This window comes from Astyanax mexicanus, chromosome 9 (assembly GCF_023375975.1).
Source record: "Astyanax mexicanus isolate ESR-SI-001 chromosome 9, AstMex3_surface, whole genome shotgun sequence".
In the NCBI taxonomy this organism is placed as follows: Eukaryota; Metazoa; Chordata; class Actinopteri; order Characiformes; family Acestrorhamphidae; genus Astyanax; species Astyanax mexicanus.
Window position 1 is genome coordinate 46,224,194 of NC_064416.1, and position 21,195 is coordinate 46,245,388.

Sequence of the window (21,195 nt, forward strand, 5' to 3'; positions counted from 1 at the left end):
GTTTGGGTTTGGTTTATATACGCTTTATATACGTTAACTAGCTTACTCACCCAAGATGAAGAAAAAATATTTTTCCCATCAAAATATTATAAATAATATACAGCTTTCCATATAGCCACATATGTCTTCTTCAAAATCCATCAATGTTTTTAATCAACCGTCTGTCCACTTTGATTGACATCCATATCGTCCAATTGTTGACACTTTCAGCTTTCATATGCGTCATTAGATGCCAAAATAGACCAATCAGAGCCCGAGATACAGCTGCATGTATCCGCCTACTTTCCCATCCACCGGTGAACCTCTCTATGGAACGCCAAAAGGCCCAAAAAACGCCTGGACCAGACGCCTTTTATCGAAAAGAACGGCGTAAAATACGCCGCTCTGTGTGGGTTTTACGCCGTAATATACGCGTATGATTTCAAGACGCTGTAATATACGGCGTATGATTTCACGACGGCGTTAAAAACGCAGCTAAAAGCACAGAAGACGCCGTTTCCCCTGGCGTTTTTCGACCCTTTTGGCGCGCCGTACAGAGCGCCGTCTCAGTGCAATGAGACGGCGTAAAAAGCGGCGTTTTAGTGTCTCTCTTGACGCCGTAAAAGGCGGCGTTTAATAATAAGATAATGAGCTCCACCTTCCAGTTTTGAAAGCCAATACATTTAAGCTCTGTTCAGCCAATGCTCTTACAGAGAGACTCAGTCTAAAGCAATTCACTGCAGATCCGAGCTCCTGAGCTCTTCAGACACAGTTTTTTAGACACAATTAACAATATACCATCTATAGACATTCCCGCTGGTGCTCATGCCTTTTATTAGTCTAATATTTATGCTGTATCAATGTAAAAATAAACTCTAGGTTTAGGTGAAAGCAAAATGCTGTGCAGCTCCCCACTTTTTTTTTTATCCAGACAGAAATCACATCACCAGTATATCACACATGAAGAACCCTATTGTTGCAAAAACATCAGGGTTTCAATAAATTAATTTATTAATTTATTAAATTAGTTACAAATTATATTAGGAAGCTGATTCTTCTTATTTTTATTATTATTATAATATTATAATTATACAGTATAATTATAATATATTATATATATTATATTATACAAAATTATATATTATAATTATATAATATTATTATTATTATTATTAGATGTAAATTATTCTTAATTTACTATGAATATTATTGTTTTGTTGTTGTTTAAGCATAATATTATTAATATTAGTTTTTATGCTTCAGCAGATCTGGTAATTTTTCTATTTCCATAAGGAAACCAGTAATGTCATTTACAGACATAGACTTACAAGTTACATATTTATTATATTTATATTTATTATTATATTATATTTACTTCAGTTGCTTAGAAACCTTCATTAAATTATTAATCTGGCTCTTTACTTTGGAAAATCTAATATCCAAACTCATTGGCAAGCCCCACGCACATTATGAGTGTCAACTTATCTCATCATATTCTATTATTATGTAACATCAATTAGCTGATACACATACAGGCAGTACAATACACTGTATTTATTATAAACACACAAACTGACCAACAGCACCACAGCTAGCCTAACTCACTCCAGTCTAAATGCTGGACAGCCTGGATCATTAGCTTAAAAAAGCGCTGTTTAATTTTGCGTGCGTGTATACATTTTTCTTGACGCGGCTCCGAGACAAAGTGGATCAGATCTTTCGCGCTGCGTGGGGAGATTGATTTCGTTACTAAAATTCTTTAATTGTAGTATACTTTAAGATTTGAATATTTTTAACATATTAGAGAGACACTTCTGTAAAAACAATTAAAACATCCCTAAAAAGGGGCTATAGCGACGTTCCTGTGTATAGACACCTATTCACAGTTTGCAGATGTCTTATCAAGTCTTGTCATTTATTTGCCCTAAAAAAGGCCTTTAAATCTTACTGTAAATCCTTTGAATTTAACATTGTTGTTGTATGCTTTTTGCAATTTTCATATTTTCATAATTTTGTCTCTGGCGGTCTTAAAAATCATTTATTTGCACAAACAGGGGCAAAGCAGCCTGGCATTGATTATATATATATATATATATATATTTTTTTTTTTTTCTCATTTATTCTTATTAATTCTATTTTCTTACTTTCTATTTTCTTTTAAATTGTAAATGTTCGGCTACACTGGAAATGATGTATTCCCGAGAGAAAAAAAAGGTTTATTGTTTGAATGATTGGTAAGTTGAGCTATCCAGTGATCAAGAGTGTTCTTCGTGGAGTATAAATTTAGCCTCCATCCTTCTCTCTACCACCACCTCCGTGTCCGTTCCTTGAATATTCAGCTGTCGGGGTGTTTTTTTTTTTTTTTTAGTTTATCACTGTATATCTTATAAACATTTACGTTTCCTTACATTTTATGATTACTAACACTCCTGTTATTTAGATCCTTCAAATAATATAAATACTGATACAGTACCTGGCCAAATATTTAAGAGCTAATAAACCAAGAAACTCTTGAAATATAGCAGAATGACCCTATTAGCTACCATTTCCCAACGTAGCCTAAACAGAAACACACTATTAAGTAATACAATTCATGCACAAGGGGCGTCCCTACTACTATTAATTTTGTTTAAAATACATTGAACAGCATAACTATTAGACTAATAAAAGGCATGAGCACCAGCGGGAATGTCTGAAGAAGGTATATTGTAAATTTGTAATTAAAAAACTGAAGAGCTCTGGTTCAGGAGCTCGGATCTGCAGTGAATTGCTTTAGACTGAGTCTCTCTGTAAGAGCATTGGCTGAACAGAGTTTAAATGTATTGGCTTTCAAAACTGGAAGGTGGAGCTCATTATCTTATTATTAAACGCCGCTTTTTACGCCGTCACGAGAGACACTAAAACGCCGCTTTTTAAGGGTCGAAAAACGCCGGGGGAAACGGCGTCTTCTGTGCTTTTAGCGGCGTTTTTAACGCCGTCGTGAAATCATACGGCGTATATTACGGCGTCTTGAAATCATACGGCGTATATTACGGCGTCTTGAAATCATAAGGCGTATATTACGCCGTAAAACCCACACAGAACGGCATATTTTACGCCGTTCTTTTCGATAAAAGGCGTCTGGTCCAGGCGTTTTTTGGGCCTTTTGGCGTTCCATACCTCTCTGGCTCAACCCCCCGTTTTAGCGGCTGTACGCGCGATATTATTGGTCCTGGATGCTGTCAATCATCGAGTTTAGGCGAATCTGCAGTAAATCTCCACTGATCTGATCTATAGGTCATGTAAAATGCAAAAGCTCTAGGCAATCCGTATTATTTGTAGTGTGTGTTTGGGGACGCGTGTAGGAGGAGCTGCTGCTGTAAGCAAACTTATAAACTAATCAGGAATTTTGTCGGAGCTGTTTGAGTGATTCTGGGGAGGAATTGTACAATAAATCTTCAGTGAAACACTCCATTGATACAGATGAGGAGCATTTCAGCAAGAACTGCTTATATATATAATGTATATATGTTTTATTAATACTCTCTTTTAACTTCTGCGTCATTTACAGAGGTTTGTGGCTGTATGGAAACGTTTTTAGACATTGGGAAACTTTGTGCCATTTGGACACAGTTTAGGACAAAGGGACATAGTTTTACAACAAAAAATAAATCCGTAATTTAGATTTTAAGAATCAAAAGGAAAAATTGTATGTTGCAAATTCAAAAGAGAAAAAAATATATAGCAAATATATATATATATCTTTAAAGTATACTTGGTTACTTTATTATCCTTTGCAGTAATTTAATTAATTTACTTAATTGAATTTCACCAGTCTTGCTTATATTTTTGTGTTTTTGTGACTTTTCTGTGGAATGCACAGAAAATTCACAAAAGCACACAAATAAAAGCAAAGACTGGCAAGATCCAAACTGAAATAATTATCAAATAACTGCAAAGAATAATAAAGTAACTAAGTATATTTAAAAAGATCTATTAGCTATATATTTTTCTTTTTTAAATTTGCAACGTACAATTTGTCCTTTTGATTTTTTACATTTTGACTGCAGTTTTTTTTTTTACGTAAAACATTTGGCTGCTTATTGACAAGTAATTAGTGCATCTGTGTAAGCAGAATTAGTTTGATATCATCATGCACATGCACATCATCAAGATGTGACGATTTGTGTGGGGGAAAAAATAGGCGATTTTTAGTGGGGTTTTTTTATTATCAAAATATATAATCAATAAGATGTTATTTAATTAACCAAATAGGAAAAATCAATGGGTGCATTTTTAAAGCTCATGTATCTACTTTCACATGAGCCATTAAACACCAGGCAACAGTGTGTTTTTAAAAAAATATTCTAAGCTGAACAGAGGGGCCCTCAAAATAGACGGAAATTGCATTTTAAGGCCACTGTGAAATGAGGTTAAATTAACTAGCAAACTAATAAATATCATTGCTAGATATTACTTCTAAATATCTATACAGGAACACATACAGTAATATTTAAGGTTGTACTTTAGATTTTTCTAAGTAGCACATTTATCTTTGAGGACAGATCTGTACACTCCTGAGGAGATTTTAATCTCAGTGTCTTCATGAGGGAGAGTCACCTGAAACAGTTTTCTCAGCATCTTGCAGGAAGGAGTTTCTGGAGGTGCTGAACAATAGCTGCTGCTGTGAAGCTCCAGCTCATCCCAATTAAATCACCTCAAATCACCATCTCAGTTCATCAGGTTTAGATTAGGGAATTAATGTGGAGGACAAAAACATAATTTGCTACAAAATTCCATTTGTGTCCCTTAATTGTTTTCATGTCTTTAATCTAAAATTTAGAAAATAAATTAAATAAACAAATAAAAAAAACCTACAGTACCTTTGACTGGTACTGTAGATATAGGTATATCGCTTGTAACAGTGAGCAGAAATGTTTAAAGCTGTTAAAATCCTAAGAGCTGACCTGAGTTCAGAATGCTTCCAAAGTGTTAAACTGATCCCTTCTGTGTTCCATTTGATCGACTGCCAGCTGAATTACGAGATTACCCTTTGGGTTCAGTTAAGAACACAGATGAGTTCAGTAATGCTCTCACTACAGAAAATCCAATCAGTTATCGAACAGCCAGTTCCTAATTCTGATACTGTGTGAGTGGGTGGTGTCCTGTAATAGTGTTCTGTCTCCACAGATAATCTACAAAATAAAGATGAGGAATACAGATTATAACATGACACCGTCTGAAGTCTGTGACAGAATATTTGAGCTGCTCGATCAAGACAAAGATGGTGAGTTCAGTTAATTCCTGCCTAATGCATTTTTTTTACTATTTTTTAATTTGTTTATTCCCTGGGTTCACATAGGGATTTAAATTCATTGACTGTGTTCAAATGGGCCAGTTTTTCATAAATTACCTTTCTCTGCATGTCATCTCTATTAGACTCTATAAACACATTCATAACATATTTTAATGCATTTATAAGGCATTATAAATATGGCTTTAAATATTTATTAAAAATGCATTTACCATAATAGCCATGTTTATATGCATTATGAGTTATGATCATAATACATTATAAGCTGTGCTTATAATAAGTATGTTAAAAGAATATATGGCTGTCATTAATATGTATTTTAATATGTATGTGTATTAATGTTAATGTATTAATATGTATTATTTGCTCTGTAAAACGCACTGGATTACAAGGTGCATTATGTGACACTAGTAAGGAACAGGAGTGTTGCCATGTTTTCCTTCTAATTTAGTAGATCTCTTTGCTGGGTGGTGGTGGGGGGGGGGCTAAGCTAAGTAAAAAAAAACTGTAATTCTGTAATAATAAAAAAATTCTTTTAAACTCAAATAAGCGCTGGATTTTAATCTACACAGATTTCTCTCCTGAAAACTGTTTTCTTAGGTGAGTAAAGTGCTTCCAGATTTCCACTAAGGCTGGGCGCAGCAGTATTAGCATTAGCATTAGTGGTAAATGCTGCCTGACCCAGAAAGATATTAGCTAGCAGTTCATCCCATGGTACTGGTTTTAACACGGTAAGTGTAAAGGTCACAGTCCAATATACTCAACTCTGCATGTTGAAAGAGCTAGCGCTTAGCACGGTTAACGGCTAATGCTATTACTGCTCCAGCAGTGCTAGCTGGAGTTAGCAGCAGGCTACAGGCGGATAAAACTCACTTTTGAACAGTGAAAGAGCTAGCACTTAGCACGGTTAGGGGCTAATGCTAATGTTGTTTTAGCAGTGCTAGCCGGGGTTAGCAGCAGGCTGCAGGGAGATAAAACTCACGTGTGAATGGGGAAAGAGATAGCAATTTTAACTAGAAAAGGCAAAGTTCGTGAACGAACTTTAAGTTGGCTTGGAAAAGTACGCTAATAACGTTGAAAAGTTAAAATGATTGCTAAGTGGTTGCTAGGTAGTTGTGATCATTACTAAAGTGGTTGCTAAGCGTTTGCTAGGCAGTTGCTAACGTTTTCCAGGTGGTTGCTTAGGTGTTGCTAAGCAGTTGCTAGGCAGTTGCTAACGTATTCCACACGGTTGCTAAGCAGTTGCTAACGTTTTCCAAGTGGTGGCTAAAGTATAGCTAACTGGTTGCTAGGCAGTTGCTATCATTTCTAAAGTGGTTGCTAAGCAGTTGCTAGGCAGTTGCTAACATATTCCACATGGTTGCTAAGTGGTTGCTAGGCAGTTGCTAACATTTTCCAGGTGGCTGATAAGATGTTGTTAAGTGGTTGCTAGGCAGTTGCTATAATTTCTAAAGTGGTTGCTAGGCAGTTGCTATAATTTCTAAAGTGGTTGCTAGGCAGTTGCTAACGTTTTCCTAGTGGTTGCTAAGGTGTTGCTAAGTGGTTGCTAGGCAGTTGCTATCATTACTAAAGTGGTTGCTAAGTGGTTGCTAGGCAGTTGCTAACGTTTCCCTAGTGGTTGCTAAGGTGTTGCTAAGTGGTTGCTAGGCAGTTGCTATCATTACTAAAGTGGTTGCTAAGTGGTTGCTAGGCAGTTGCTAACGTTTTCCTAGTGGTTGCTAAGGTGTTGCGAAGTGGTTGCTAGGCAGTTGCTATCATTTCTAAAGTGGTTGCTAAGTGGTTGCTAGGCAGTTGCTAACGTTTTCCAAGTGGTTGCTAAGGTGTAGCTAACTGGTTGCTAGGCAGTTGCTATAATTTCTAAAGTGGTTGCTAGGCAGTTGCTAACGTTTTCCTAGTGGTTGCTAAGGTGTTGCTAAGTGGTTGCTAGGCAGTTGCTATCATTACTAAAGTGGTTGCTAAGTGGTTGCTAGGCAGTTGCTAACGTTTTCCTAGTGGTTGCTAAGGTGTTGCTAAGTGGTTGCTAGGCAGTTGCTATCGGTTCTAAAGTGGTTGCTAAGCAGTTGCTAGGCAGTTGCTAACATATTCCACATGGTTGCTAAGTGGTTGCTAGGCAGTTGCTATAATTTCTAAAGTGGTTGCTAGGCAGTTTCTAACGTTTCCCTAGTGGTTGCTAAGGTGTTGCTAAGTGGTTGCTAGGCAGTTGCTATCATTACTAAAGTGGTTGCTAAGTGGTTGCTAGGCAGTTGCTAACGTTTTCCTAGTGGTTGCTAAGGTGTTGCGAAGTGGTTGCTAGGCAGTTGCTATCATTTCTAAAGTGGTTGCTAAGTGGTTGCTAGGCAGTTGCTAACGTTTTCCAAGTGGTTGCTAAGGTGTAGCTAACTGGTTGCTAGGCAGTTGCTATAATTTCTAAAGTGGTTGCTAGGCAGTTGCTAACGTTTTCCTAGTGGTTGCTAAGGTGTTGCTAAGTGGTTGCTAGGCAGTTGCTATCATTACTAAAGTGGTTGCTAAGTGGTTGCTAGGCAGTTGCTAACGTTTTCCTAGTGGTTGCTAAGGTGTTGCTAAGTGGTTGCTAGGCAGTTGCTATCGGTTCTAAAGTGGTTGCTAAGCAGTTGCTAGGCAGTTGCTAACATATTCCACATGGTTGCTAAGTGGTTGCTAGGCAGTTGCTATAATTTCTAAAGTGGTTGCTAGGCAGTTTCTAACGTTTCCCTAGTGGTTGCTAAGGTGTTGCTAAGTGGTTGATAGGCAGTTGCTATCATTACTAATGTGGTTGCTAAGCAGTTGCTAACGTTTTCCTAGTGGTTGCTAAGGTGTTGCTAAGTGGTTGCTAGGCAGTTGCTATCATTACTAAAGTGGTTGCTAAGTGGTTGCAAGGCAGTTACTAACGTTTTCCTAGTGGTTGCTAAGGTGTTGCTAAGTGGTTGCTAGGCAGTTGCTAAAGTTTTCCTAGTGGTTGCTAAGGTGTTGCTAAGTGGTTGCTAGGCAGTTGCTATCATTTCTAAAGTGGTTGCTAAGTGGTTGCTAGGCAGTTGCTAACGTTTTCCAAGTGGTTGCTAAGGTGTAGCTAACTGGTTGCTAGGCAGTTGCTATCATTTTTAAAGTATTTGCTAGGCAGTTGCCAACACATTCCACATAGTTGCTAAGTGGTTGCTAGACAGTTTGCTATCATTTCTAAAGTGGTTGCTAAGCGGTTGCTAGGCAGTTGCTAACCTTTTCCAGGTGGTTGCTAAGGTGTAGCTAACTGGTTGCTAGGCAGTTGCTAACGTATTCCACATGGTTGCTAAGTAGTTGCCAAGTGGTTGCTAGGCAGTTGCTAACGTTTTCCAGGTGGTTGCTAAGGTGTTGCTAACTGGTTGCTAGGCAGTTGCCATCATTTCTAAAGTGGTTGCTAAATGGTTGCTAGGCAGTTGCTAACATTTTCCAGGTGGTTGCTAAGGTGTAGCTAACTGGTTGCTAGGCAGCTGCTATTATTTTTAAAGTAGTTGCTAGGCAGTTGCTAACGTATTCCACATGGTTGCTAAGTGGTTGCTAGACAGTTGCTATCATTTCTAAAGTGGTTGCTGAGTGGTTGCTAGGCAGTTGCTAACGTTTTCCGGGTGGTTGCTAAGGCAGTTGCTAAGGCAGCAGCTAACTGGTTGCTAGGCAGTTGCTATCAATTTAAAGTAGTTGCTAGGCAGTTGCCAACATATTCCAAATGGTTGCTAAGTGGTTGCTAGACAGTTGCTGTCATTTCTAAAGTGGTTGCTAAGCAGTTGCTAGGCAGTTGCTAACGTTTTCCAGGTGGTTGCTAACTGGTTGCTAGGCAGTTGCTAATTTATTCCACATGGTTGCTACGTGGTTGCTAGGCAGTTTCTAATATTTTCCAGGTGGTTGCTAAGGTGTTGCAAGGCAGTTGCCATCATTTATAAAGTGGTTGCTAAGTGGTTGCTAGGCAGTTGCTAAAGTTTTCCAGGTGGTTGCTAAGGTGGTTGCTAAGCAGTTAATAGGTGGTTGCAAAGCCCTGACTGGGGTGCCGGGGTGTCCAAACTTTTGAGTGATAGCTGCTCCATACAGCAGCTCCTCCATACACTCACAGTACTGGAGGAGCAGGGGAGAGAAGGGGTTCCGTGCGCAGAGCTGCTCGTGTGTGAGATGGAACTCTGGTCCCCCCATTCATTTCTATGGGGCAACTTCGTACGACATTTGTACGAAATCCGTACGACATATCGTTTCGTAAAGCATATTTTCGGAAAGAACTCACTAAGTTCTATAGACCATCCGAATTTCGTCTTCGTATCTCAAAAATTGTGACGCTCACAGCCATTCAAAATTCTTCTAGTTCATTGTCTATGGAAAAAAGGGCGTACGTTTACGAAGTTTTTACGAAAATCGTACGATGTATCGCTCCAAAAAGCACAAGCACACCCCGCGGCTATAAGTTCTACCATTGTGTGAAGTTTCGTGGTTCTAGCTCGAAAGCTCTAGGAGGAGTAGTTGTTTATAAAACGTGGCGAGAATAATAATAATAACTAGAAAAGGCAAAGTTCGTGAACGAACTTTAAGTTGGCTTGGAAAAAAACGCTAATAACGTTGAAAAGTTTAAATGGTTGTTAAGCTGTTTCTGTCTGAAGAGTGTGAAGAGTCGTTGATATGCTGTTAACTTTTGGCTAAAAGCTAAATGCCAAAAACGCGGAAATCTAAAAACGTTTGGTTAAACGCTGAAATCTAAAGACGTTTGGTTAAATGCTAAAATCTAGAAACGTTAAGCTGTTGCTAACGGGTTGCTAACATATACCAGGTGGTTGCTAAGCTGTTGCTAGGCAGTTGCTCTTATATTCCACATGGTTGCTAAGGTGTTGCTAACTGGTTGCTAGGAAGTTGCTATAATTTCTAAAGTGGTTGCTAAGATGTTGCTAAGTGGTTGCTAGGCAGTTGCTATCATTTCTAAAGTGGTTGCTAAGTGGTTCATAGACAGTTGCTAATGTTTTCCTAGTGGTTGTTAAGGTGTTGCTAAGTGGTTGCTAGGCAGTTGCTATCATTTCTAAAGTGGTTACTTAGTGGTTGCTAGGCACTTGCTAACGTTTTTGATGTGGTTGCTAGGCAGTTGCTATCATTTCTAAAGTGGTTGCTAAGTGGTTGTTAGGCCGTTGCTAACGTCTTCCATGTGGTTGCTAACTGGTTGCTAGGCAGTTGCTAATGTTTTCTAGGTGGTTGCTAAGGTGTTGCTAACTGGTTGCTAGGTAGTTGCTATCATTTCTGAAGTGTTTGCTAAGTGGTTGCTAGGCAGTTGCTAGCGTTTTCCATGTGGTTGCTAAGTGTTTGCTAAGTGGTTGCTTGGCAGTTGCTATCATTCCTAAAGTGGTTGCCAGGCAGTTGCTAACGTTTTCCACATGGTTGCTAGGCAGTTGCTATCATTTCTAAAGTGGTTGCTAAGTGGTTGTTAGGCAGTTGCTAACGTTTTCCATGTGGTTACTAAGTGGTTGCTAAGCTGTTGCTAGGCAGTTGCTAATGTTTTCCAGGTGGTTGCTAAGGTGTTGCTAACTGGTTGCTAGGCAGTTGCTATAATTTCTAAAGTGGTTGCTAAGTGATTGCTAGGCAGTTGCCAACATTTTCCAGGTGGTTGCTAAGGTGTTGCTAACTGGTTGTGGTGTGGGTTGTAGAGTGTGTGTGGTGTTGAGCGTGTGTGGTGTTGAGCGTGTGTGGTGTTGAGCGTGTGTGGTGTGGGGCGTGAGTGGAGAGCATGGTGTGGTGTGGCAAAGGTGTTGCTAACTGGTTGTGGTGTGGACTGTAGAGTGTGTGTGGTGTGGAGTGTGTTGGGTGTGGAGTTTGTGGGGTGTGTAGAGTGGGTGGTGTGGTGTGGGGTGTGCGGTGGAGTGTGTGTGTGTGTGGTATGGAGTGTGTGTGGTGTGGGGTGTGTCAGGTGTGGAGTGTGTGTGGTGTGGGGTAGGTGTGGTGTGAACTGTGTGTGGTATGTGTGGGGTGGAGTATGTATGGTGTGGTGTGTATGTGGTGTGGAGTGTGTGGTGTGGTGTATGTGTGGTGGAGTGTGGGAGTGTGGGGTGTGTGTCAGGTGTATGTGTGGTGGAGTGTGGGGTGTGTGTCAGGTGTGGAGTGTGTGTGGTGTGGGGTATGTGTGGTGTGAACTGTGTGTGGTATGTGTGGTGTGGAGTGTGTGGTGTGGGGTGTGAATTGTGTGTGGTATGTGTGGGGTGGTGTGTGTGTGTGGTGTGGGCTATGTGAGCTGTGGAGTGTGTGTGGTGTGGGGTATGTGTGGTTTGAAGTGTGTGTGGTGTGGGGTATGTGTGGTTTGAAGTGTGTGTGGTGTGGGGTTTGTGTGGTTTGAAGTGTGTGTGGTGTGGGGTATGTGTGGTTTGAAGTGAGTGTGGTGTGGGGTATGTGTGGTTTGAAGTGAGTGTGGTGTGGGGTATGTGTGGTTTGAAGTGTGTGTGGTGTGGGGTTTGTGTGGTTTGAAGTGTGTGTGGTGTGGGGTTTGTGTGGTTTGAAGTGTGTGTGGTGTGGGGTTTGTGTGGTGTGGAGTGTGTGTGGTGTGGGGTATGTGTGGTTTGAAGTGTGTGTGGTTTGGGGTATGTGAGCTGTGGAGTGTGTGTGTGGTATGGAGTGTGTGTGGTGTGTGTGCTGTGGAGTGTGTGTGTGGTATGGAGTGTGTGGGGTGTGGGGTATGTGTGGTGTGGAGTGTGTGTGGTGTAGGGTATATGAGCTGTGGAGTTTGTGTGTGGTTTAAAGTGTATGTGGTGTGGGGTATGTGTGGTGTGGAGTGTGTGGTGTGGGGTGTGAAGTGTGTGGTATGTGTGGGGTGGAGTGTGTGGTGTGGGGTATGTGAGCTGTGGAATGTGTGTGGTTTAAAGTGTGTGTGGTGTGGGGTTTGTGTGGTGTGGAGTGTGTGTGGTGTGGGGTATGCGTGGATTGAAGTGTGTGTGGTGTGGGGTATGTGTGGTTTGAAGTGTGTGTGGTGTGGGGTTTGTGTGGTTTGAAGTGTGTGTGGTGTGGGGTATGTGTGGTTTGAAGTGTGTGTGGTGTGGGGTTTGTGTGGTGTGGAGTGTGTGTGGTGTGGGGTATGTGTGGTTTGAAGTGTGTGTGGTGTGGGGTATGTGAGCTGTGGAGTGTGTGTGTGGTATGGAGTGTGTGGGGTGTGGGGTATGTGTGCTGTGGAGTGTGTGTGGTATGGAGTGTGTGGGGTGTGGGGTATGTGTGGTGTGGAGTGTGTGTGGTGTGGGGTATATGAGCTGTGGAGTTTGTGTGTGGTTTAAAGTGTATGTGGTGTGGGGTATGTGTGGTGTGGAGTGTGTGGTGTGGGGTGTGAACTGTGTGGTATGTGTGGGGTGGAGTGTGTGGTGTGGGGTATGTGAGCTGTGGAGTGTGTGTGGTTTAAAGTGTGTGTGTGGTGTGGGGTTTGTGTGGTGTGGAGTGTGTGTGGTGTGGGGTATGTGTGGATTGAAGTGTGGTGTGGGGTATGTGTGGTTTGAAGTGTGTGTGGTGTGGGGTTTGAAGTGTGTGTGGTGTGGGGTTTGTGTTTTGTGGAGTGTGTGTGGTGTGGGGTATGTGTGGTTTGAAGTGTGGTTTAAAGTGTGTGTGGGGTGGAGTGTGTGTGGTGTGGGGTATGTGTGGTGTGGAGTGTGTGGGGTGGAGTGTGTTTGGTGTGGGGTATGTGTGGTGTGGAATGTGTGTAAGGTGTGGTGTGGTGTATGTGTGGTGTGTGTGTGTGTGTAGTGTGGTATTGGTTCTGGTGTGGGTTGTGTTCAGCAGTATCTTCTCCATACAGATACAGTACTGAGGAGCAGGGCAGAGAGGGGGGCCGTGCGCAGGATCGGCTGGTGTGTGTGAGATGGCCAACATTCCGCCCATTCATTCCTATGGGGAAAGTTCGTACGATAATTTTACGAAAACCGTAAATCGTATCGGTGAGATCAGCATATCGTCTGAAACGTCTCTGCAAGTTCTGTATGTCTTGTGAATTTCGTGATTCTAGCTCAAAAATTGTGACTTTTAGAGCCGTTTGAAAAAAGTGTGAATGGAAGTCTATGGGAAAAAATCTGACTTTGGCGGACCACCAATCGGACCCTGGTGGTCCGATCACTTAGAAAAGCACAAGCACACCCCGCGGCAATAGGTTCTATCATCTTGTGAAGTTTCGTGGTTCTGGCTTGAAAACTGTAGGAGGAGAAACTGTTTATAAAATTTACCGAGAATAATAATAATAATAATAAGATTTCGAAGAACAATAAGTTGGCTTTTCCAAGCCAACTTAATAATAATAACTAGAAAAGGCAAAGTTCGTGAACGAACTTTAAGTTGGCTTGGAAAAGAGCGCTAATAACGTTGAAAAGTTAAAATGGTTGTTAAGCTGTTTCTATCTGAAGAGTGTGAAGAGTCGTTGCTATGCTGTTAACTTTTGGCTAAAAGCTAAATACCAAAAACGCTGTAATCTAAAAAGGTTTGGTTAAACGCTTAAATTTAAAAACATTTGGTTAAACGCTGAAATCTAAAAACCTTTGGTTAATTGCTTACATCTAGAAATGTTTGGTAAAATGCTGAAATCCAAAAACTTTTGGTTAAACACTGAAATCTTAAAACGTTTGTTTAACAGCTGAAATCTAAAAACTTTTGGTTAAACGCTGAAATCTTAAAACGTTTGTTTTTATGTTGAAATCTAAAAACTTTTGGTTATGTGCTGAAATCTAAAACTTTTGGTTACATGCTGAAATCTAAAAACTTTCCAGGTGGTTGCTAAGGTGTTGCTATAGTATCTGGGGTGGTTGCTGAGGTGTTGCTAGGTGGTTGCTTAGGTGTTGCTATGGTATCCAGGGTGGTAGCTAAGGTGTTGCTAGGTGGTTGCTAAGGTGTTGCTATGGTATCCAGGGTGGTTGCTAAGGTGTTGCTATGGTATCCAGGGTGGTTGCTAAGGTGTTGCTAGGTGGTTGCTAAGGTGTTGCTATGGTTTCTGTGGTGGTTGCTAAGGTGTTGCTAGGTGGTTGCTAAAGTGTTGCTATGGTATCCGGGTGGTTGCTAAGGTGTTGCTAGGTGGTTGCTAAGGTGTTGCTAGGCGGTTGCTAAGGTGTTGCTATGGTATCCGGGGAGGTTGCTAAGGTGTTGCTAAGTGGTTGCTAGGCAGTTGCTATCATTCCTAAAGTGGTTGCTAGGCAGTTGCTAACGTTTTCCACGTGGTTGCTAGGCAGTTGCTGTCATTTCTAAAGTGGTTGCTAAGCTGTTGCTAGGCAGTTGCTAACGTTTTCCAGGTGGTTGCTAAGGTGTTGCTAACTGGTTGCTAGGCAGTTGCTATAATTTCTAAAGTGGTTGCTAAGTGATTGCTAGGCAGTTGCCAACGTTTTCCAGGTGGTTGCTAAGGTGTTGCTAACTGGTTGTGGTGTGGGTTGTAGAGTGTGTGTGGTGTTGAGCGTGTGTGGTGTTGAGCGTGTGTGGTGTGGGACGTGTGTGGAGAGCATGGTGTGGTGTGGCAAAGGTGTTGCTAACTGGTTGTGGTGTGGACTGTAGAGTGTGTGTGGTGTGGAGTGTGTTGGGTGTGGAGTTTGTGGGGTGTGTAGAGTGTGTGGTATGGTGTGGGGTGTGCGGTGGAGTGTGTGTGTGTGTGGTATGGAGTGTGTGTGGTGTGGGGTGTGTCAGGTGTGGAGTTTGTGTGGTGTGGGGTAGGTGTGGTGTGAACTGTGTGTGGTATGTGTGGGGTGGAGTATGTATGGGGTGGTGTGTATGTGGTGTGGAGTGTGTGGTGTGGTGTATGTGTGGTGGAGTGTGGGGTGTGTGTCAGGTGTGGAGTGTGTGTGGTGTGGGGTATGTGTGGTGTGAACTGTGTGTGGTATGTGTGGTGTGAATTGTGTGTGGTATGTGTGGGGTGGTGTGTGTGTGTGGTGTGGGCTATGTGAGCTGTGGAGTGTGTGTGGTGTGGGGTATGTGTGGTTTGAAGTGTGTGTGGTGTGGGGTATGTGTGGTTTTGAAGTGTGTGTGGTGTGGGGTTTGTGTGGTTTGAAGTGTGTGTGGTGTGGGGTATGTGTGGTTTGAAGTGAGTGTGGTGTGGGGTATGTGTGGTTTGAAATGAGTGTGGTGTGGGGTATGTGTGGTTTGAAGTGTGTGTGGTGTGGGGTTTGTGTGGTTTGAAGTGTGTGTGGTGTGGGGTTTGTGTGGTTTGAAGTGTGTGTGGTGTGGGGTTTGTGTGGTGTGGAGTGTGTGTGGTGTGGGGTATGTGTGGTTTGAAGTGTGTGTGGTGTGGGGTATGTGAGCTGTGGAGTGTGTGTGTGGTATGGAGTGTGTGGGGTGTGTGTGCTGTGGAGTGTGTGTGTGGTATGGAGTGTGTGGGGTGTGGGGTATGTGTGGTGTGGAGTGTGTGTGGTGTAGGGTATATGAGCTGTGGAGTTTGTGTGTGGTTTAAAGTGTATGTGGTGTGGGGTATGTGTGGTGTGGAGTGTGTGGTGTGGGGTGTGAAGTGTGTGGTATGTGTGGGGTGGAGTGTGTGGTGTGGGGTATGTGAGCTGTGGAATGTGTGTGGTTTAAAGTGTGTGTGGTGTGGGGTTTTTGTGTGGTGTGGAGTGTGTGTGGTGTGGGGTATGTGTGGATTGAAGTGTGTGTGGTGTGGGGTATGTGTGGTTTGAAGTGTGTGGGGTATGTGTGGTTTGAAGTGTATGTGGTGTGGGGTTTGAAGTGTGTGTGGTGTGGGGTTTGTGTGGTGTGGAGTGTGTGTGGTGTGGGGTATGTGTGGTTTGAGGTGTGTGTGGTGTGGGGTATGTGAGCTGTGGAGTGTGTGTGTGGTATGGAGTGTGTGGGGTGTGGGGTATGTGTGCTGTGGAGTGTGTGTGTGGTATGGAGTGTGTGGGGTGTGGGGTATGTGTGGTGTGGAGTGTGTGTGGTGTGGGGTATATGAGCTGTGGAGTTTGTGTGTGGTTTAAAGTGTATGTGGTGTGGGGTATGTGTGGTGTGGAGTGTGTGGTGTGGGGTGTGAAGTGTGTGGTATGTGTGGGGTGGAGTGTGTGGTGTGGGGTATGTGAGCTGTGGAGTGTGTGTGGTTTAAAGTGTGTGTGTGGTGTGGGGTTTGTGTGGTGTGGAGTGTGTGTGGTGTGGGGTATGTGTGGATTGAAGTGTGGTGTGGGGTATGTGTGGTTTGAAGTGTGTGTGGTGTGGGGTTTGAAGTGTGTGTGGTGTGGGGTTTGTGTGGTGTGGAGTGTGTGTGGTGTGGGGTATGTGTGGTTTGAAGTGTGGTTTAAAGTGTGTGTGGGGTGGAGTGTGTGTGGTGTGGGGTATGTGTGGTGTGGAGTGTGTGGGGTGGAGTGTGTTTGGTGTGGAATGTGTGTAAGGTGTGGTGTGGACTGTGTGTGGTGTGGGGTGTGTGTAGTGTGGTATTGGTTCTGGTGTGGGTTGTGTTCAGCAGTCTCTTCTCCATACAGATACAGTACTGAGGAGCAGGGCAGAGAGGGGGGCCGTGCGCAGGATCGGCTGGTGTGTGTGAGATGGCCAACATTCCGCCCATTCATTCCTATGGGGAAAGTTCGTACGATAATTTTACGAAAACCGTAAATCGTATCGGTGAGATCAGCATATCGTCTGAAACATCTCTGCAAGTTCTGTATGTCTTGTGAATTTCGTTGTTCTAGCTTAAAAATTGTGACTTTTAGAGCAGTTTGAAAAAAGTGTGAATGGAAGTCTATGGGAAAAAATCTGACTTTGGCGGACCACCAATCGGACCCTGGTGGTCCGATCACTTAGAAAAGCACAAGCACACCCCGCGGCAATAGGTTCTATCATCTTGTGAAGTTTCGTGGTTCTGGCTTGAAAACTGTAGGAGGAGAAACTGTTTATAAAATTTACCGAGAATAATAATAACTAGAAAAGGTAAAGTTCGTGAACGAACTTTAAGTTGGCTTGTAAAAGAACGCTAATAACGTTAAAAAGTTAAAATGGTTGCTAAACGCTAAATGCCAAAAACACGGAAATCTAAAAACGTTTGGTTAAACGTTGAAATCTAAAAATGTTTGGTTAAACGCTGAAAACTAAAAATGTTTGGTTAAACCCTGAAATCTAAAAACATTTGGATAAATGCTAAAATCTTGAAAGTGGTTGCTAGGCAGTTGCTAACATCTTACAGGTGGTTGCTAAGCTGTTGCTAAGCGGTTGCTAGTTATTTGCTAATGTATTACACATGGTTGCTAAGTGGTTGCAAGGCGGTTGCTAAACAGTTGCTTACGTTTTCCTAGTGGTTGCTAAGGTGTTGCTAAGTGGTTGCTAGGCAGTTGCTATCGTTTCTAATGTGGTTGCTAAGCTGTTGCTAGGCTGTTTCTAACGTTTTCCTGGTGGTTGCTAAGGTGTTGCTAACTGGTTGCTAGGCAGTTGCTATAATTTCTAAAGTGGTTGCTAAGTGGTTGCTAGGCCGTTGCTAACGTTTTCCAGGTGGTTGCTAAGGTGTTGCTAAGTGGTTGCTAGGCAGTTGCTAACGTTTTCCAGGTGGTTGCTAAGGTGTTGCTAACTGGTTGCTAGGCAGTTGCTATAATTTCTAAAGTGGTTGCTAAGTGGTTGCTAGGCAGTTGCTAACGTTTTCCTAGTGGTTGCTAAGGTGTTGCTAACTGGTTGCTAGGCAGTTGCTATAATTTCTAAAGTGGTTGCTAAGTGATTGCTAGGCAGTTGCTAACGTTTTCCAGGTGGTTGCTAAGGTGTTGCTAACTGGTTGTGGTGTGGGTTGTGGTTGTGGGTTGTGTGTGTGTGGTGTTGAGCGTGTGTGGTGTTGAGCGTGTGTGGTGTGGGGCGTGTGTGGAGAGCATGGTGTGGTGTGGCAAAGGTGTTGCTAACTGGTTGTGGTGTGGACTGTAGAGTGTGTGTGGTGTGGAGTGTGTTGGGTGTGGAGTTTGTGGGGTGTGTAGAGTACGTGGTGTGGTGTGGGGTGTGCGGTGGAGTGTGTGTGTGTGGTATGGAGTGTGTGTGGTGTGGGGTGTGTCAGGTGTGGAGTGTGTGTGGTGTGGGGTAGGTGTGGTGTGAACTGTGTGTGGTATGTGTGGGGTGGAGTATGTATGGTGTGGGGTGTATGTGGTGTGGAGTGTGTGGTGTGGTGTATGTGTGGTGGAGTGTGGGGTGTGTGTCAGGTGTGGAGTGTGTGTGGTGTGGGGTATGTGTGGTGTGAACTGTGTGTGGTATGTGTGGGGTGGAGTGTGTATGGTGTGGGGTATGTGAGCTGTGGAGTGTGTGCGTGGTATGGAGTGTGTGGGGTGTGGGGTATGTGTGGTGTGAAGTGTGTGTGGTGTGGGGTATATGAGCTGTGAAGTGTGTGTGGTTTAAAGTGTGTGTGGTGTGGAGTGTGTGGTGTGGGGTGTGAATTGTGTGTGGTATGTGTGGGGTGGAGTGTGTGTGGTGTGGGCTATGTGAGCTGTGGAGTGTGTGTGGTTTAAAGTGTGTGTGGTGTGGGGTTTGTGTGGTGTGGAGTGTGTGTGGTGTGGGGTATGGGTGGTTTGAAGTGTGTGTGGTGTGGGGTATGTGTGGTTTGAAGTGTGTGTGATGTGGGGTTTGTGTGGTTTGAAGTGTGTGTGGTGTGGGGTATGTGTGGTTTGAAGTGAGTGTGGTGTGGGGTATGTGTGGTTTGAAGTGAGTGTGGTGTGGGGTGTGTGTGGTTTGAAGTGTGTGTGGTGTGGGGTTTGTGTGGTTTGAAGTGTGTGTGGTGTGGGGTTTGTGTGGTGTGGAGTGTGTGTGGTGTGGGGTATGTGTGGTTTGAAGTGTTTGTGGTGTGGGGTATGTGAGCTGTGGAGTGTTTGTGTGGTATGGAGTGTGTGGGGTATGTGAGCTGTGGAGTGTGTGTGATTTAAAGTGTGTGTGGTGTGGGGTTTGTGTGGTGTGAAGTGAGTGTGGTGTGGGGTATGTGTGGTTTGAAGTGTGTGTGGTGTGGGGTATGTGTGGTTTGAAGTGTGTGTGGTGTGGGGTTTGTGTGGTTTGAAGTGTGTGTGGTGTGGGGTATGTGTGGTTTGAAGTGAGTGTGGTGTGGGGTATGTGTGGTTTGAAGTGAGTGTGGTGTGGGGTATATGTGGTTTGAAGTGAGTGTGGTGTGGGGTATGTGTGGTTTGAAGTGAGTGTGGTGTGGGGTATGTGTGGTTTGAAGTGAGTGTGGTGTGGCGTATGTGTGGTTTGAAGTGAGTGTGGTGTGGGGTATGTGTGGTTTGAAGTGTGTGTGGTGTGGGGTATGTGAGCTGTGGAGTGTGTGTGGTATGGAGTTTGTGGGGTGTGGGGTATGTGTGCTGTGGAGTGTGTGGGGTGTGGGGTATGTGTGGTGTGGAGTGTGTGTGGTGTGGGGTATGTGAGCTGTGGAGTGTGTGTGGTTTAAAGTGTGTGTGTGGTGTGGGGTTTGTGTGGTGTGGAGTGTGTGTGGTGTGGGGTATGTGTGGATTGAAGTGTGTGTGGTGTGGGGTATGTGTGGTTTGAAGTGTGTGTGGTGTGGGGTTTGAAGTGTGTGTGGTGTGGGGTTTGTGTGGTGTGGAGTGTGTGTGGTGTGGGGTATGTGTGGTTTGAAGTGTGGTTTAAAGTGTGTGTGGTGTGGGGTATGTGTGGTGTGGAGTGTGTGGGGTGGAGTTTGTTTGGTGTGGGGTATGTGTGGTGTGGAATGTGTGTAAGGTGTGGTGTGGACTGTGTGTGGTGTGCTGTGTGTGTAGTGTTGTATTGGTTCTGGTGTGGGTTGTGTTCAGCAGTATCTTCTCCATACAGATACAGTACTGAGGAGCAGGGCAGAGAGGGGGGCCGTGCGCAGGATCGGCTGGTGTGTGTGAGATGGCCAACATTCCGCCCATTCATTCCTATGGGGAAAGTTCGTACGATAATTTTACGAAAACCGTAAATCGTATCGGTGAGATCAGCATATCGTCTGAAACGTCTCTGCAAGTTCTGTATGTCTTGTGAATTTCGTGGTTCTAGCTCAAAAATTGTGACTTTTAGAGCCGTTTGAAAAAAGTGTGAATGGAAGTCTATGGGAAAAAATCTGACTTTGGCGGACCACCGATCGGACCCTGGTGGTCCGATCACTTAGAAAAGCACAAGCACACCCCGCGGCAATAGGTTCTATCATCTTGTGAAGTTTGGTGGTTCTAGCTTGAAAACTGTAGGAGGAGAAACTGTTTATAAAAAGTTTATAGAATAATAATAATAATAAGATTACGAAGAACAGTAAGTTGGCTTTTCCAAGCCAACTTAATAACTAGAAAAGGCAAAGTTCGTGAACGAACTTTAAGTTGGCTTGGAAAAAAGCGCTAATAACGTTGAAAAGTTTAAATGGTTGTTAAGCTGTTTCTGTCTGAAGAGTGTGAAGAGTCGTTGATATGCTGTTAACTTTTGGCTAAAAGCTAAATGCCAAAAACGCGGAAATCTAAAAACGTTTGGTTAAACGCTGAAATCTAAAGACGTTTGGTTAAATGCTAAAATCTAGAAACGTTAAGCTGTTGCTAACGGGTTGCTAACATATACCAGGTGGTTGCTAAGCTGTTGCTAGGCAGTTGCTCTTATATTCCACATGGTTGCTAAGGTGTTGCTAACTGGTTGCTAGGAAGTTGCTATAATTTCTAAAGTGGTTGCTAAGATGTTGCTAAGTGGTTGCTAGGCAGTTGCTATCATTTCTAAAGTGGTTGCTAAGTGGTTCATAGACAGTTGCTAATGTTTTCCTAGTGGTTGTTAAGGTGTTGCTAAGTGGTTGCTAGGCAGTTGCTATCATTTCTAAAGTGGTTACTTAGTGGTTGCTAGGCACTTGCTAACGTTTTTGATGTGGTTGCTAGGCAGTTGCTATCATTTCTAAAGTGGTTGCTAAGTGGTTGTTAGGCCGTTGCTAACGTCTTCCATGTGGTTGCTAACTGGTTGCTAGGCAGTTGCTAATGTTTTCTAGGTGGTTGCTAAGGTGTTGCTAACTGGTTGCTAGGTAGTTGCTATCATTTCTGAAGTGTTTGCTAAGTGGTTGCTAGGCAGTT

General features: G+C 43.2%; 1 protein-coding gene across 1 annotated transcript in view; it reads left to right on the forward strand.

Moving 5' to 3' along the window:
• LOC103025981 (guanylyl cyclase-activating protein 2) overlaps positions 1-21,195 on the forward strand; it is a 59,431-nt gene that overhangs the window by 3,946 nt on the left and 34,290 nt on the right. Inside the window, exon 3 of the mRNA XM_022686470.2 lies at positions 5,149-5,245. Within this exon, the coding sequence (XP_022542191.1) occupies positions 5,149-5,245 (97 nt within the window). The remainder of the gene's footprint in view (positions 1-5,148; positions 5,246-21,195) is intronic.